Source organism: Ixodes scapularis, unplaced genomic scaffold (genome assembly GCF_016920785.2).
Source record: "Ixodes scapularis isolate PalLabHiFi unplaced genomic scaffold, ASM1692078v2 PGA_scaffold0__279_contigs__length_252992795, whole genome shotgun sequence".
NCBI classification, from domain to species: domain Eukaryota; kingdom Metazoa; phylum Arthropoda; class Arachnida; order Ixodida; family Ixodidae; genus Ixodes; species Ixodes scapularis.
This window is the reverse complement of record NW_024609835.1, coordinates 136,844,767-136,862,826: the sequence shown is the minus strand read 5'-3', so window position 1 is coordinate 136,862,826 and position 18,060 is coordinate 136,844,767. Positions and strand designations below refer to the sequence as shown.

The 18,060-nt window shown below is 43.8% G+C and overlaps 1 protein-coding gene across 3 annotated transcripts in view; it reads left to right on the top strand.

Annotated features, from left to right (window-relative positions):
* The window catches only part of LOC8036091 (E3 ubiquitin-protein ligase TTC3), a 195,433-nt gene that overhangs the window by 155,598 nt on the left and 21,775 nt on the right, over nucleotides 1–18,060 (top strand). For all 3 annotated transcript variants that reach the window (XM_040499934.1, XM_040499933.1, XM_029987983.4), the window contains exons 33-37: nucleotides 2,782–2,866; nucleotides 7,943–8,046; nucleotides 12,589–12,685; nucleotides 14,510–14,608; nucleotides 14,717–14,823. In XM_040499934.1, the coding sequence (XP_040355868.1) occupies nucleotides 2,782–2,866; nucleotides 7,943–8,046; nucleotides 12,589–12,685; nucleotides 14,510–14,608; nucleotides 14,717–14,823 (492 nt within the window). The remainder of the gene's footprint in view (nucleotides 1–2,781; nucleotides 2,867–7,942; nucleotides 8,047–12,588; nucleotides 12,686–14,509; nucleotides 14,609–14,716; nucleotides 14,824–18,060) is intronic.

The window sequence follows — 18,060 nt, the reverse complement described above, 5'->3', positions numbered from 1 at the left end:
TTTTCTGCGCCTAGTTGCGCCAAAAACGCGACACCGGTCGAAATTGCGCCACACTTTGCCAAAGTAACTCAAACTAAAAAAGTTTGCGGCGTCGCTAGATTTAGCGGGAAGCGAGAGCTTGGTTGGCAACATTGTCTAGTCATAGTAAAGTACGCGGCACGGGTACAGGGTGGCACAAGGAACTGCCGGATTCGAAGATTTCAGCTGTAGTACCCTTCTATATACCTATGATACGTGGTCTTTTCCCGATTTTACTACTACTATCCGCTGTCATTCGTGACTGCATGCTGACAGTTCGCTGTCATGCAGTCTGGCTGTCTGGCCGCAGGAGGTACGACGCACAGGCTGTCAAGATGAGCAAACCTAAGTATTTCTTTCGTTCTGAGTGTAAGCCTTTTCTTAAAAGTGCTGTTGAGCTCCTCCATTGTGTAATTGTTCATTCGTGTCCGTAATCTCGTCAAAATGGACGGCGCCGTCGCCATGAGTACTTATCACACACGTGCTTCCAGTGCGTGAGCAATCGAATGAATCGGTCACACACCCGTATTTAGCATGCATGTGGTGCTCGTAGTTTTTGTACTAATTCACTATTTATCTTGCGACTCACTTTTGGGGGATGTTTTTTTCTATCTGCACGTGCTTTCTATGAGGGTCCGATCGTTGTCCGGTTGTAGTAAACCGTGCTTCCCTGTTCATGCTCTCGAATCACCGCTTTAAAAAGTTTTGCACTACAATTGCGCCTTGCCACCAGTTCGTATAAGCTTGAGGTACCTGGTGCCACTGCCCACCTAACTTAGCAGCCGGCCTGTGTCTTCTGTCCTCATCTATGCGCATGAAACTCACGTTTGGCTTTTCCGTTTTTTGTTGTTTTTCTTTTATATTTTATCTTGGTGCGTATCGGCGCTGATGACTTACTAGAACAAGGGTGGACAGAAATAATGATTAAAAAAGAAAAATCTGATTATGTGATTTATATAGGATTTTTTATGATTTGAATTGCTGATAAGCTGGTCTAACATTTTCTGCTCCAAACTGTAGACTTTTGTGCTTCGAAGTTGCTCCAAAATGCACAAACTGCCGCTCCAAAACGAGAATTTTGTGCTCCTAAGCTGCTCCGAAATCCAGATTTTTCTCTTCCAAGAATTGCTCCAAAACCTGTTTCACCTGTCTCACCCCTGAACGATGTTAACTTTGAAAGAATTTGCATCTTTTACTCTTGACATTGCTTGTCTTGTCACAAAGGACAGAAAACACATCTCCTTCCTTCAAAATGTTGCGATTCCGCCGCGTAATCGCGAGGCAAAAATTAGAAAATTTCCCGACCTGCAGCCGGGAACAGCGGCCATGAGAGCCACGGGGCGCGACATCACTGGAGAACTTGTAAATAGATAGTAAGTTGTGGAAATACCTGCTCGATAAAAGGTAAGCTTTCTATAAATCTTGTCGCTCCGACATAAATATAAATGTATTAAAAATGTAGTATCATTGACAAAACTTCTATTTTACGGAGTTTTAGTGGCGCCATCTATCTGAGGTCAAGAAAACCGTTAGCTCTATCTGCTATCGCAATTGGCCACCAGAAGCCGAAAGGAGGGGGACGGGGACAGAAACGGAGAGGGATGGTCGGACCAGACGTTGGCACTTTCCTCCTTTCGCCTCATTGATCTCGCTGCGCAAGCACGTGGCCACGTGGTTGCAAGTGGGTGAGCTCTTGCTGCTCACTGATGGCTCTAAAGAAAGTGTCATCGGAACCTTGCGCGTCCCCCTTTCACTTTGCAACGCAAGTGACTCAGAAGATGGTGAAGGTGTTGAGAGGTGCCGAAAACCTCAATCTTTGTCCATTTTAAAATAAAAACCAGGACATGCAGGCAGTAGCGGTTTTTTGTTCTTTACTTCAGAAAGGTCGAGACACCAACTCCCAAATTATTTTAGCAAAGCACTCAAATTGTTGCGCAGCTTTTTTTTTAAATGAAAGGCGGGAAAAGATAACAACGGAGCAGCAGTAAGTGACCTCGCGAGCCAACAATCCGACGAGCTCGCAGTGTTGTTTGGAAGACGACACTCCCAGTGACAATGGTCGCGCACTTGTGCGAGCACAAAAAGTGTGGCTTTTAAAATGCTTTAGAAGACAGCAAGGATGATCTCTTGTGAACAGCGAAGAACCATTATCAGACAACGGCGACTAGTGCACGGTATTTAACTTTGTGCTGGCATGCGTTTCATAAACTGTTTTATGAGGTATGCGTTCAAGCTTCATTATTTTACCTGCGTGGTAGAATCTGCAGCAATTTACTTTTTGAATATCTGTGAGCTAAATCTGCCTGCATGTTAGATACGGGGCACGTAAGGGTTTATAGGAAACGGTAAGGGTTTATAGGAAACTGGCTGTAATACCAGCAATTTTAGGCAACTAAATACGGCTTTTAAGGAAGCTCCGAATGTTCAGGGCGTGTCCTGCGCGCAGGTTATTGGCCGTTTGCTCAAATATTTGTACATTGCCCGAATATTTGGAATTTCCGAATATGCAGTTCTTAAATCGAATACAAATCGATCAAGACAAATAATCAATTTGTATTCGAAATCTCGATTATTCGCATGTCCCCAGCTTTCTGATGGCTTTCACGAGGGAAAAAGAGGAGGGGGGTAGGGGAATGGAGAGAAAAGCAGACCTGGTGCAACCATCCAATTGTTACATTTTTAAATGTTTATGTTCACCGGACATCCCGATAAACAATTGGAAGGCAGCATTGGTACCTTCTGATGACTTGTCTTTTCATTCAGGTCTGAGAATGGAGACCTCCTGGAAAACTGCAAATCTTTTGAAGAAGCTGCGGACGTGGCCATGGAGAGGGCGCAGCTAGCCGAGGTAGGCGGCGACCTGCATCTTTTTTTTTTTAGATAAGTAGATGGTAAAATTTTATTATAGGAAGCTCGCCGCTACAGCATCTAAAAGTACTGATAAATATTCTAAATATTTGTTGATGTTTTATTTATTTATATTTTTAGATAATGTTCAGCGGTTGAACATTATCTTTCTTTTCCAACTTTTGTGGGCAAATTTTGGGACGCCTCTACTCTGTTCTAAAGATTGTTTGAGGTGGGCATGGAACAGGTACGTGGCACCTACGGGTGGCATGAAACATGTTCGAGTTGTTCAGTGTTGCAAAATATGAGACGGAGTTAACAAGTGATTAGTGCGCTATCTCTTGTGTCATTATTTGCAACGTGCTCTGGCAAGCCCAGCCAAATAGATCATTGATCGGCAAGAGATTATCCTTTTCATGTTAGTTCATTATTAACTTATGGGTATGTACAGTATGGATGATTCTAAAGCCACTAAATGACCTACGCTTAGTGTGTCGGCACTCTATTCCTCGGTCTGCCAATGGGCACTGCCATCTTGGTGCTCATTAAAGAGCAAATGCAACTGTCAATCGTCACAGTTCAAAAATGCGACTTCCTCAGCTTCAGGTGCAATGTTTGGAAGCTTTGGTGATATTGTTTTGCTCTGCCGCGAACTGTTCTTTTTTTTTTTGGGGGGGGGGGGGGGGGGGGGGGGGGCGTTTCCTGCGATTTCAGATAAGTAGCCACCAGGATTTTTTAGCACCAATATGGCTGGAGTATCGTTACTCTAAAGCACAGATTATATAGTGGCTTTAGATGACCAATCGCTCGCAAAATGGATACAGTAATCCATTGTTATTACAAAGTCAACGGGACGGCAGAAAAACGTGATATAAGCGGTAATTCAATAAACGCGATAGAGCCAAAGAACTTCGCCAGCAGCCTTGAAGATGGATGGGAACGCTGAGGACCACTCTGATTGTATATTTAATCAAACAAACCTTGGTTGTAAACGACAAGTGGCAGCTTCACCGAGTAAAAAAATAATTAAGTGGAGTTTGCAGATAATTTCATTCAGGCATCAGTTTTCCTTGAACCGTTCCAGGCATCGCTAGAACACTGTCGCTGCCGCTGCATTCTACTCTGTTTTCGGAGCAGCCGTAGGATGTTTCGCGCCTCCGCAGTTGTCGGCATTTCCCGAGGTGCCTTTTCGACGTCGCTTTGTGTTTGCCCCGGCCGCACGCAGGGTCTACGATAGCAGCATCCGTTGCAGGAGCAACAACAGGAACGTCCGCATCGACAAGCGCGAACGAATCAGTTATCCTCGGTGGCTTTGCCAACATGTTTTCACACACAGATGTAGAGATTGTTGTTGTTCTGGGAATTGTGCGCCGGCTCGGCATGCATGCTCGCGAGAGAAAATCTAACGTGCGCAAAGCAGTTCGTGATCTTTCATCTAAGGTTCTCGTAGTATGCTTTCTGTTGCATGAGAAACTTCTCGAACCCATACGGTGTGCCTTTTTTTTTTCTGTAAAAAGGTGGACAGCGTCGAAGAGTCGATGCTGGAATGTCGAATTCTTTGGCATTTTAGACTTGGGCCAGCCACTTTTCTTAACTTCACTGAGCTAAGTGTGTAGTACGCTTAAATATGCAGCATACTACACATCATATGTGTAGTACGCTGCAGACGTGCGTGTCGGGTGCTCCCGAAAGGATGACCTCTTCCGGGCTCCATCACTCCCTTGACCCGATTCCAACAGTAGTCGGGCAGCATCGGCTGCGGGGGCTTTCTATAGCGTCGAAACGTGGACGCTGGTTCTGCTGTTCCCTGGCCGCATAGGAAGCTGCGCTCTCTGCCCTCTGTCAGGCATTTGTTCCGTTTTCTTGTTGGCCGTTTTCGCAGTTTGCCGTTTGCCTCGGTGGAGAAGGGGGAAGGAACGCAAGTGTCTCTTCGGCCGCCAATACACTTCGAATAATTTGGTCCAAAATGCATGCATTTTGGTCGGGACCATGTTAAACTTAGATAAATGCAATTTCATTATACATAACGAGGGATTACTGTAGTTGAATAGGAGAAGAAACGCGAGTCCTATAAGTGCACTTTCTTAAGAACACCTGCATGTGTAAACAGTCCGATGCTTGTTTCGTGCTTTGTGAATTTGATCTTGATTGTTTCTGAGTTTAAAGAAAATTAGGGGTGTGCGACTACCGAATAGTAGTTTTCGAATCGAATACCGAATCGAATCAAGAAAAAAAAGCCGAATATTGAATCGAATAGTGATTTTATTTGTAGGAATTTTTCAAAGTGTGCTGCAAATGAGATTATTAAATGTGCAGAGTATGCGCCTGTTGCAGAATATGCATCTTGTACGGAACAAAAACTAAAATGTAAAAAAATTCTGGTGAAAAAAAAAATTAAAAAGCAGTTGTTGGATGTTGGGCACTAAAGATCCAATTTTATGGCACAAATATAATCTATCTACCCTAAACGTCACAAAAAACCAAAGTTACATTCACGCATGCCTTTTTTTTTCTTATTAAAAGCACAACCTAACACCGCGACTTTTTTTTATAAATATTTGCATATCTCAGAAAAAGGGCATTTTGCAATATTTGGTTTCCATTTTAATGAAGAAAAACGGCACCTGGGATTTTATTTCACATAAATAAGCAGATAGGTGTTAAATCTGAGTAAACAGGCTTAAACATAATTTGAAGTAAGAAAAAAAAATGTGGTTAGGTGGCGCTAAAGTCACTGGATCCTGGGAAAGTAACGCCAAGCTCCCTGTGTGGTCGCCATCTTGGTCCGTGAAATGAGCAATTTCTCCTTGACCCCTCTGTTCTTGGTGAGCTGATCTAGATTCGCTGATGATGGGTAGCTTTATGGAGTGGTTTTGTGTATACCGAGATATTGCTAACCACACACCAGCGAAACAAGCGTACACCTTCGTACCACCACCAGATGCTGTGTCAGTGCTTGGAGGCACTGAAAAATAAGTTTACTGTATTGAAATACGCAGGAAGAACAATACAATTGTAAGAGATCCATGGAGATGGGCATGAATATTAAGTTGATTGCATACAGAGTGCCAAAGACTCTTATATTGGCGAGGAACGCCTCCAGTACGATGATGCTTCATGGTAATCTTGGCGCGACTGGTTTAGAACGACCCTCTGGAAGCTTCGAAGATTTCAATGGACCAAGATGGCGATTTCCATGGCAACGTAGACCGATTAGCCAATCGCCTTGCTAGGTTTGGGTCGTCTGTATGTTAGTACCCGTTTGTGTCCGGCTAGCAGGTAGGGAAGGCAATGGCGCTACTTTCCCAGGATCCAGTGACTTTAGGTGGCGCAAGACACCGCCCAACTGCCGCTATGCATCCATTTTTCCGTCCATCTACTATTTTAGAGAGGCTGTTTTAAAAGAGGGAACAAGCGAAACTGAAACCACAGAGACGGCTTTCACGCAGATTGGTCGCGTGCGTATGTGTTGTGTTGTCGCGTGGAAAAAGGCGAGCAAACAGAAGGGCGACGACGCCTGCCGTCCCTGCCCTGCCCGCCCGATCCCGATCGACACTTTTGTCTTTTTGTCACCTTTTCGCAGTTCGTAATTCAAACGCGGCTATCGAACGGTTGGAAACCCTCTCAAATCTAAGCACACTATTTTTCCGTTCCGTTTCGTTCCGAATCAGAATTTGCGGCTTGCGGTTAAAAAAAAATGACTACGATAACTTGGCTGCTTTCATCGGCATGGTTACAGTGGTTATCTTTCTGTGATAGTGCAGTCGCTGATTTCTGTGAGTGCGGCCAAGTGTGTTTTACATCGGTGCTTCAATTTGAAATGAGGGGCTTTACTCGTGAAAAGAATTAGGCGTGCTGCGGGATTCCGGCCTCCCAACAATTCTTCTCTAGAAGCGGCACAAACGGGATGTTTCGGTTGTGATTCACGGGTAGATTCTGTCACGATCGTGAGTAAATCTGCGTGCTATAAAGTTTGTGGCGTTCGTTAGTTTTCTTTTTTTCTAATTTGTGCGTTAGGTGTTTGTGGAATGGGTAGGACCAAGAGCTTTTTTTCGCATGGTCTGTCTAACATCACGGCGCTTACATCGGGAGAAAAAACGGCTTTTTTGTCAGCTCCTCGCCGACCGCGCGTCTTTGGCCAAATATATTGAATATTCGAGTGACCGAATACTAGGAATTTGATTCGCGAATCGAATTATTTGGGAACTTTCTATTCGATTCGAATTTGTATATTCGAGTATTCGCACACCCCTAAAGAAAATGTTTTGTGGTTCCTTTAACAAAGCTTTCGAAAATTTAGAACACTAGGTAATGTTTGACAAATATTCTCCAACACACACAGAACGTTGCGTAAGTTAACCTTCTAAGACAGAAATTTGTTCACTGTATTTATTATTTTTTTGTCAGGATTATTACTAAAGTTTATTGCTGTTCAGTACTAAATTAGCATAAAGGTGCTAAACGTGGAAATTGCATAAGAACAAACATTTGAAGAATAAGGTTGGAAGAGGCACGGGTATGTGTGGCGCATATTAACCTCGAATGTAAGCATCTGGCATTTTGGCAGTTTCTTTAAAAGATTAAAAGTGTGAACTGAAACACGCACGAAACAAACACGTACGACAAGGACAGGCACCACTTACAACTCAATTTCTTGAAAGAACATTCACTTCGCCAGAATGTCATTTACCATAGTGATAACAGCCCATAAACCGATAACATATTGAGTGCTATATGAAGCCCTCTAAATAACACAATTCCTTATCCAGCAGAAAAACAGACAGCATGCTCACACATTTTTCATCCACATATTTGGTAAAGAAAACTTCAGCGATTTCTCCGTCTTTTCAATCCCTCTTTTAACAAACTTCATCTAAAGTATTATTCCATTTTGGCAGCTTCATGTTGGAGGGACTCTGCAACAAGTGCCCCTTCGCCAAATGACGGAAACTTTTGCGGCAGTCTCTTGTTTTCTTGAGTCGCTACCTTCAGGGTCTTTTGTGTTCTGATGTTGTGGATGTGTTCAGGAAGATGACAGAGTGTAGTCAGGGAGTTCTTTATTGTGTTTTTCCTGCAGGTGCGTATTCTTGAGACAGCCCTGGAGTGGTCCAAGGAAAGGCACGACCGGTCAACAAAGCCAGTGGAGAGAGCTCTTCAGGAGTTGGATTACCGGCTCTCACTGTGAGCGAGCTGAAATCTCCGAGGGCTGCTTTTGGTACCCCTCATGCGACTTGCGCTGAAACAAATATTATCAATATTATCGTGGCGACAGCACCTAAAAACTTGCATTTAGATTTCGCTTCTTTCCAGAAGTGTTCTTGCTCTCTGCACTTATGCAGTATTGACAAGTATGCTACCATATTGCATTCTTATTGCAGCTAGCTTTGATTTAGCCTTTAAAGTGAAGCTTGCCACGACGAGCCACAGAGTTGGCCAGCTGCCAAACATTTGTGCGGCGAGCTCCGTTAACCACATATGCGACCTAAAAAAAAAAAGATTTATTTAAAGGGGCAGGAGGGAGGACTTCAATATGCTTCGGAAACATGGTGTCACATCTTTAACTTTGAATGTCTCGTTCGGCAGTTTATCTTTACTAAATGTGCTCAGTGAGCTGATGCAGAACTGTTTGCCGCTATTGTCAGTAGCGGTGATAATTTTTAAGGAGATCAGTGAATATGACTCGATTTATTCATCATTTGGCAGTGACCACTAAATACGGTAAACGACTTTGTTTTTGCATACTTGGGTGTTTTGCGAAATTTGTGGACTGGGGGTTTCGAAAACGTTTCCAGGGCACAAAATATAGCAATTTTTAGTGATGTGCTATATATTTGTTATCATGGGGTGATTTCCATCATCTTATACATATATATCATCTTATATGTGGATGACTGAACCATACTGATCAAATAGAAGAAAGACTCCACCAAATATTTTGTCTTTTGGCACCTTCGTGACCTTTATTTTATTTGATCACTATGATTCATTCTTCCGCATATTTATGCTTATTACCACGGAGTACAGTAAGTTCGTTAGTTCGATCTCTGTTAACTTGATTTTTCGTGATCCTGTTTAAAAGTCCCGGCGAGCGCCTATACATTTCTATGAGAGGAGAAGTTTGATAGTTCGAACTCGGGACGACTCCGCATCGGATAATTCGTCCCGAACGAATGCGCGCTGGTTCACATTGCACGGTACCACAGCAGAAAAACCACCAATGTACGGCGAAACACGATTCCTTTGCTAAGAAAAAAAACTGGAAGTACTCTAACCAACTGGTTTAAATTTCCTGACGTTTCGCGGCCTGCTCGGTCGCTTGTTCACGGGTGACTTATTTGGCTGGGTGTTTGTCTTTCTCTTCTCCTTGTTGCTGCCGTTAAAATCGTCTCCTTCTCTTTGTGACTCCTCGAAGTCCGTGAATATAGCTGCACGAGAGAATACCGATCGACCGGTTCAGGTTGTTCTTGGTATGCTGGATATGCCAGGACTCTAAATAGACGCGTTTTTTCCAGTTTCTTTCGGTGTCTAGGACGGAAAGTCCTAGCCTATCTAGCATACCAAGGACAACCTGAACCGGTCAATTGGTACCCTCAGAAGCAGCTATATTCACGAACTTCGAGGAGTCACAAAGAGAAGAAGACAATTTTAACGGCAGCGACAAGGAGAAGAAGAGAAAGCTACCTAGCCAAATAAATCACCCATAAACAAGCGAAACGTCGGGAAATTTAAACCAGTTGCTTAGAATACTTTCAGTTTCTTTTCTTAATACTCACCTAACCAGGCAGATTTTGCTGAAATGTTTACTTTTCGAATCTTTGGCTGCAAAGCTGAACATGCACAAATATGCGCCTGCTCCTCTACGCCATTGAGAGGGACCGTAGCGAATGACATGAGCCAGCGCAACCAATCTGGCCTTGAGTAGCGTGGAGAACATAGCACGTGGTCGGGCGCGGAGACAGCGCGCACTCTCAAAGTGCTTTTCTGTAGCATTGTGTCTGGTTCATCTTGCACAAAGGAAAGTGCAAGTTCTCTTTTCCTTTTTTTTCTTTTTTTTTTTTTTTTTTTACAGTGGAGCTGTTAAGGGCCAGGCTCCCCAGGATCGTGTTTGGTTCCAAACAAATGTCGACACAAACCTGTTAAAACAGAGGTTTGGGCGAGTTGGTTGTTCATGACTGACAACGAAACAGCGCACCCTCAAAACAAGCACTCTAAGCTTTCATGCACACAAAAGAAAGAGCCACTTACACAGCGCTGACTGACAACTCTACGTTATATTTACAATTTTTCGTTTTCTTCATTCTTTGGGACTAGGGTTTCTATGGCAAAAAATTGCCCTTTTCTTCTTCCTTCTTTTTCCTGTGTTTTTGTAATATGAAGCTGAACCATAAAATTATTGTATGGCTAAGTACTCTAATTCTTTGTTGGATAACATTATGGAAGGAGTGCTGACACATCTCTCCTTTTGCCTGGCAATGTTCTCTGCTTCCATGATTTCTCTTGTCAGCTTGTCGTAGTTCCTACCTAACACTGTGCATTTCTCCAGCTGCGCTGTGCAGCTTGGACACAGTAAACACACCCACAAGAACCACAGTCAAGTGCACGAAGAAACATAAAAACAACTTCGTACAGTGTACCGAAAAGGTGGTCTACTCCTTCCCTCTATCCTGTGGACGAGAATACATAGGACAGACCGGACGGTGCGTCAACGATCGCCTTCGTGAGCACAACTGCACTATCACCAACAAAAACTCTGGACACCTGGGAATACACTGCCGAGACTGTGGCTGCACAGCGCAGCTGGAGAAATGCACAGTGTTAGGTAGGAACTACGACAAGCTGACGAGAGAAATCGTGGAAGCAGAGAACATTGCCAGAAGAATTGTGTTGTTTGGATGTTTATACAGCCTAGAACTTGGTCTGCCTCACAGGGGCGACGAGTCTCCCAGCTGTAGATGAGAAATTTAGCCAGTGCGGTACAGCCGCTAGCCTGGGGTCTTTAACGTGCATCACGCAGTAGTGATACACGACCGCATGCCGGTACGATGCTCATCCAGATCGAAACGGGCAGGGGTGGGGCTCGAACCCAGGATCCCTGGGTTCTGCAGCGCGAGCTTTCGCTCCACGTGCTCCGAGCTGGTGTGCGCTAGACCACTCGGCCACCGATCCCCCAGAACATTGCCAGGCAAAGGAGAGATGTGTCAGCACTCCTTCCATAATGTTATCCAACAAAGAATTAGAGTACTTAGCCATACAATAATTTTATGGTTTAGCTTCCTATTACAAAAACACAGGAAAAAGAAGGAAGAAGAAAAAGGCAATTTTTTTGCCATAGAAACCCTAGTCCCAAAGAAAGAAGAAAACAAAAAATTGTAAATATAACGTAGAGTTGTCAGTCAGCGCTGTGTAAGTGGCTCTTTCTTTTGTGTGCATAAAAACTTAGAGTGCTTGTTTTGAGGGTGCGCTGTTTCCTTGTCAGTCGACACAAAACTCTGAACAGCTACCGCCATCTATGAGCGACGGCGGCAACCACACAACCGGCTTGCCGGCCTCGATCGGATGCGGGAACCTTTCCACCCTTTCCACTCTGGTTTTCACCAGAGTGGAAACGCTGAATTTCTCTAGGCGTCGTCCTCGAGGTTGTCCTAGAAGTAGTTCTTGAGGTTGTCCTAGACGCCGTCCTTGAGGTCGTCCTTGAGGTTGTCCTCAAGGTCGTCCTAGAAATCGTCCTTGAGATTGTTCTAGACATTGTCCTCGGGGTTGTCCTAGAAGTCGTCCTTGAGGTCGTTTTAAACCTCGTCCTTCAGGTTGTCCTCGAGGTCGTCCTAGAAGTCATCCTTGAGGTTGTCCTTCAGGTCGTCCTAGCCGTCGACCCTGAGGTTGTCCTAGGCGTCGTCCTTAAGGTCGTCCTAAACATTGTCCCTGATGTTGTCCTCGAGGTTGTCCTAGACATCGTCCTTGAGGTCGTCCTAGACGTCATCCTCTAGGCGTTGTCTCTGAGGTTGTGCCATCATAGTACAGCTTCGCTGGTCGTCCTTTCCTTTTTTTTTTTTTTTTTTTTAAGTGTTTGACGATTTGATTTTTTGGCACCAAAGTCAGTCTGCTCGTAAAGCTTTCTCAGCGTGTGCTCAAACCGCTTTTCTGTAGCATTGTGTGCGGTCCATCTTGCGCGTCGGAAAACGCGGGTCCTCTTTTCGTTTTTTTTTTTTTTTCTGTTACTTTTTTTTTTGTTGATGGTTTGGCTGCTTGGCGCCAAAGTCGGCAAGAAACTTACTTTGTTCATTGTTTTTCTTTTGTACGCGATGTTTTGAAACATATTGTTCAGTTTCGCTGCTCTCCAGAGCATGCTTTTGGACACGCATTTTAAGCGCAGACGGCAGCAGACCATCCGTGAGTACTTTGCACAATAAAAAGAAGTTTTTTAGCAGTTTTTCTGTCCTTTTCTTAATTCGATCATTCGGATAATTTGACCAAAATTCAAGGTTCTGTTGAGGTCGAATTAACGAATGTTTACTAATAGATTAGCTTGACAAATTTTTTCAATATATTTAAGGTTGTGAAATTTGCTAGAATTAGGTTTTTGCAAAAATTAAGCCTTTACCGTAGATAAATATGATATCTGGTATAACAGATACGGGTGAGAGGGAAAAATGCCAATATGGTGGTGTGCCTGTTTTGCTTTAGAGAGCGAGATTAAACTGAATTTCCGAAACACTTCTTTTTTAGGCCATCAGACCCCACGTATCTTGCTGAACTCACCAGAATAAAAGGACTGGCAGAGAAATACCGAATGGAATGGAGCAATGCCTGCAAGGAGTTTGAGGTATTTTATTGCTAACCGGCATTTTCTGTTAAAAACCGTATTTGCCCAATTCTAACTTGCACCTAGTTTTTCCACCCACGACTTATGATTTAGCGTGTCTTTGGTCCTAACGTGCACCATGTTTTTATACATGAGAAAACGCAAAAAAAAAAAAAAGATATTGTGCACAGGGATTATGCAAAGTTTATTTACCCGTAAGCGTTGCTCTTTGTTGTGCTCTCGGACAGTTTTTGTCGGTCTCCACATGCCACGGCATGTGTCCCCGGTACTGTCTGTAGCATTCAAATTCTGGCCTTTCTTGAACGAGCGCTCATTAAAAGGAATGGTCCGGCGAATCCCTTCTGGGTCAATTTGTGTGCGAAAATCTTATCATCTCACTGCTTTCTTTAGTCACGAAAACAAGTTTCAAACCCACTAAAAGCCTGCTAAGTGGCTTTGTTGTCATTGACCTCGGCGAATAAATAAGCCTCCTTCGGGCAGACCTCGTGGCGAGAATGACGCATCACTATTGCTGCAGCGTACATTTCAGTATGGCAAGCGCGTTTGCGAAGTTCAGTGTATGGGTGATGACTGATGTCGAACCAAAAAGCAAGAGAAGGAAAAGGGGAGCTCCTAAGAGTTTCGAGGTTGCAACGCACAAAGGCCTAGCTGTGATCTTGTTCTAAGATGCTATAATAAAGTAGAAAGTTGGGCTAGTTGGTTTTGGTTATACATATTGACAAATACGCAGCGCAAAAGGACAAAAAGGGAAGAGACACACCGGATAGAATAGAGCGCTGACTCGCAACTAGATATTAATAGAAGAAAAGGAGAAAGAAAAATATTTTGGTCACCATAAATTGCACGTGTAACCTGTGCCATGATATGTGGTCTTTATGGCACGCGCTGGGGCTTCATAGTCAGTTTCATGAACCGTAACGTTGTCCAACACAGAGATAGAGTTCATGAAACTTACTATGAAGGCCCGGCGCGTGCCATAAAGACCACATATCATGGCACAGGTTACACGTGCAATTTATGGTGACCAAAATATTTTTCTTTCTCTTTTTCTTCTATTAAAATATCCAGTTGCGAGTCGGCGCTCTTTTCTATCCGGTCTGTCTCCCCTTTTTGTCCTTTTGCGCTGTGTATTTGTCATTATGTATAACCAGGAAGATGCTAGTGGTGCTGCTCCTGCTGCTCTAGTAGCACTCTTGCTGCTTCTGAAGATTTCTCAACATATGAACTGATTCCCTTTGCCTATATTGAGCTTAATTAGGCTGGACTTTGAGAATATCTTCATCCACATCATGTAAAAAAACATGCCTTTTTTTTTCTAGTTTAGATTTGTTTGAATCTTTAGTTTGTACATTTGTCTTTTACAATGAAGGGGGGGGGGGGGGGGGGAGACAATAGTTCCCAATATTTATGTTAGTGCAGGGTCAGTTACGATGTGCAGGGAGCAGTTCGAGTTCATTCATAGGATGGGAACAAATGTTAGAAAGTTGGGTTTTAGTTCCTTCAATTTTTAAGTTTCTTAGATATTTGTTTTCCCTTTTTTTTTTTCCCCATCTCTTTTTTTCCCCACTTTATTGCTTTTTTGCACTGTTTTCTCCTGTTGGGTTTATGCACCGACTAGCCCACCTTCAAGCTATTACAGTGCCTTGCATATGGCACTGACAACATTTCAACGAGATTTTTTTTTAAATTACTGCATCTGGTGTTACTTCGAAGACATGCAAAGAAAAATCAGTACTAACAAGCATCCTAAGGCTCACCATTATTGCTCTTTATGTCTGTTGAGTCGCGGTGTTAATACATATTTGTTTTTGCGATTGTTCGTAGAGGAAAGTAAAGCTCCACGTGGAGAGAATAAATGCCGGAGAGACACTGGCCAGTCTGCCCGTTCTAAACCTTCCTTCGAGGCCGGACTTCAAAATTCACGTGAGTGCCAGCTTTTCGTCATGGAGTGCAAATAGACGTCGGCTGCAGCGAGCTTCTCCTGCTTTTGTCCCCCGAGGCTGTGCCAAGATTTGTCTCGTCTGCACGCAGATTCCTCTTCCTCCGCCGCCACCCGCCTTCCAAATGAGGGAATCTTCTGGCCTGTTGTATCCACCACCACCAATGGCATTGTTTGCTCCCCAAGGACCCACGTCGCGGCAAGTGCTTCTCTGCTCTCCATTCTTTTAATACTAAATCTGTAACATGGCTGCCACCTAACCGCTTCCGGTTTCGAGCTCCAGTGATGGAAGAAAACTACTGTGCCAGCCGATAGCTGGCGCAGTGCTCGTCTCCTCGCCAATTAAACACGAGTGCCTGCCAGACGCCCTGCTCGAGTATCGTAGTACACCGAACATGCGCCCATGTCGCAATAAGCGCCCACCCACTGCTTCTGAAAGGCCTAAAATATAGGCAGAGAACATACAGTCAAACCTCATTATATCGAACACGGATATGTAGAATTATGGCTTATATCGAATTGTTGTCGAACTGTCATAAGAATTACATGCATTTTAAATTTTTTGTAGCAAACTCAGTCGGTTAAAAAGCAAATATTTCGAACTCGGCAGCACCGCCACTCAAGCCACGACCAAGGACGTCATGAGGGAGGTTATTTTTTGCTTGTTTTTGTTATTTTAATGTCCCTATAACTTTTAAAATAAAGTGAAATTCAAGAAAAGAAAAGTTTTACAAAGTTACTATGTTCAGTGCGCTCAGGTTCGGTGCAAATTAAAAACCAGTCAAAAAGTCGTTGCAGGGCCCTTTTAAGCAAATTTCCGCCATCATAAATAGTTGACCTCTCAACCCTCGTCTGTCTTAGAGACATCTACATACTCAATGTGAGCCACTGGTAACGCTGATTCCTTTCTTCACGTATCCAATACGCTGGCAATGCAAATAGTCATAACCCATTTTAAAATAAAATGCAGAAGTTGTGCACATAATGATGGAATGCAGTTGGGTTGTAAAAATAAGTGTCAGATGACACTTCACAAAGCAAGACAAAAAATTGTGGTAAAACGCAATGAGGAAAACGAATATACCACCTTCGCCAAGGCACGGAGGGGAGAGAGAAGCGACAATTTGAAGCCACCTTATGGCGGCCGCATCCCATGATTCCAAGATATCGGCGCCCACGTGACGGAGGGTGAAAAGGCCTACAGTATCCCACTGCCATTGCACCGACCCAGGTTCAAGCTCCTCTGGGGCTGTAACTTTATATACAAACTTTATACATAACCTTGGTGTTTTTAACGCTCCCAGTGTGTCGATCGTTCATGACGCTTGTCCATGACACTGATTCTTACAGTTATCTCATAGAAAACAACTAATAAAACACATTCTGTGTTTATAAAAAAGCGAGAAAAAGGTATTTTACATTTTTATGCTGTCGTCCGTAGTCCTTCCCCAAACTGGGGGGTCCTGTCGCTCCAATGGAACAACGAATATTCTGTAGACCAGTCGCAGATTCTCTGCGACTCCCTGCAGGCCTAGGGAATTTGCGAACATCCGTGACATGGTGTAAGCGACCTCAAACTAAATGACATTTAACCCCCATCCTTGGAAAAAAACTTGCCACCATAACAAAAAGAAAAAAAAGTGGATTATCTGCTAAGAACTAAGTGTCTCGGCAAAGTGATACCAGTTGCAAGCTGAAATTGTGATTGCTGTTTTTTTGGTGGAACTGATCGACAACTCGTGCTCCTTTTTTGCAAATCTAAAATCCTGCTGCTGTACAGCAGGATTCTGTGATGCTGCGTTCAATCAACAGCCAAGAAAGTTCTCACTTTCATCTGCCACCAAAATCGGGCCCCCGGTACCATTTGGCCGCTGATGGGTCGACCCCTGAGCGCCGGCTCGTGTGCGGTCCAAATAAAGACTGTGCATAAAAAAACAAGTACCAGAAGATGCTTTTTCATGCCGTTAACTATGCTTGGATCCTGCTACAACGAACTAGACGGAACACCCGAAAAGTTAGTTTTTGTGAAGTCAGCAAACAGAAGTGAGATATTGGTTGTGATAGCGCATGAGCGAGCTTAAATTTCAGGAATCGGTTCACCTAGACCAGGGGTCTCAAACACGCGACCCGCGACTCTCTAGGAATATTGCCCGCATGCTATGAGCCCCCGTTCCCATGTCTCGAGTGCTAGGAATGGCATGCCCCATAGTGATCTGATTTCGTTGATTTATTTTTGCTCGTAAAGAAGCTCTGCTCTTTGTGACAATCATGTAACCCCCCCCCCCCCCGGTTTAACCTTCGTAGGCCCGCCAGGCTCGGCGGGCAATATTGCTCACTTGCACAAAATAAACGCCGAAGATCATAGCCGCTCGCGTCCATTCATCCTCAGTCATCACCAGGCTGTGTCTCTTCTCTCTGCGGGCACTTCGACCCTTTGTCTACGATCCCGGGCAACTGTGACACTCTTTTAACGTATTCACATAGTGTATACTTATCTCTGTTCATTTGCCCCTTGTTTCGTCTTATTTTTTGCTTCTCAGCTTTTTGTAATGTACAACAGTTCCGCAAGTAGCCTGCAAGCATGAGCTATTTGCCGAAGGATGCATCTCGGCTGCGCTAACTCTGGATCAGCAGTGGCAACTGCTAAAGATAAAGCTACAATCTCGGGATTCTCGCCTCCAAAATATATCCCCATTCAAAGACATATTTGTTGAGAATGTTGTAATAAAAGGTGTCAGGAGAGCAAGAACTGTTAAATTAACTGATTGTTCTTTTAGAGGCATGTTGAGCTTGGTTAATTCCTGAATGAATTGAGCGACGGGAATGACAATGTACTTGCTCTCTTGTTCCATTAAAATGCCAGGACGTTGGCGGGGTGTTGTCATTTTAATTCTTGTTATCAGATCAGGTCAGGGCTAAAGTAGTCATATAAAGAAATCAAATCTAAAGATGTCACTGGGAAAACTGAGTTTACGAAAAGCATAGAGCATGTCTCTTCTCTTCAAAATCTTTCAACCTCTCCCCCTCCTCTTTTTCAGTTGGCCCTCGACCTTTCTGGTGTGGGCTAGCTGGGCCACTCTCAAATGAGTTTAAGACCACTGGTCTAGACTGTTCGCACTTTTTTTTTATTAATCTCTATGAAGGGTTAAACCTTCGCTCTAGAAGGATTCGATTGTACCCCGACAGATGCGCTTAATTGACTTAAAAGAACTTGAGCGAGCTGGAAAACACAGTCTCCTCACGTAGAACGACGTAGCGCAAAATTTCACCATCCTGGCGTCCAGCATGATTTCAAGTCGGGAGCATGTCACGCAAAACCACCCTATATCGTCTTATTAACACTCTTTCAGTTTGCCTTCTGCCTATTTCAGACTTTACACATATAATTTTCTTACATGTTTATTTTTGTGTGTGACAATCTTGTGTTGCCTTACCT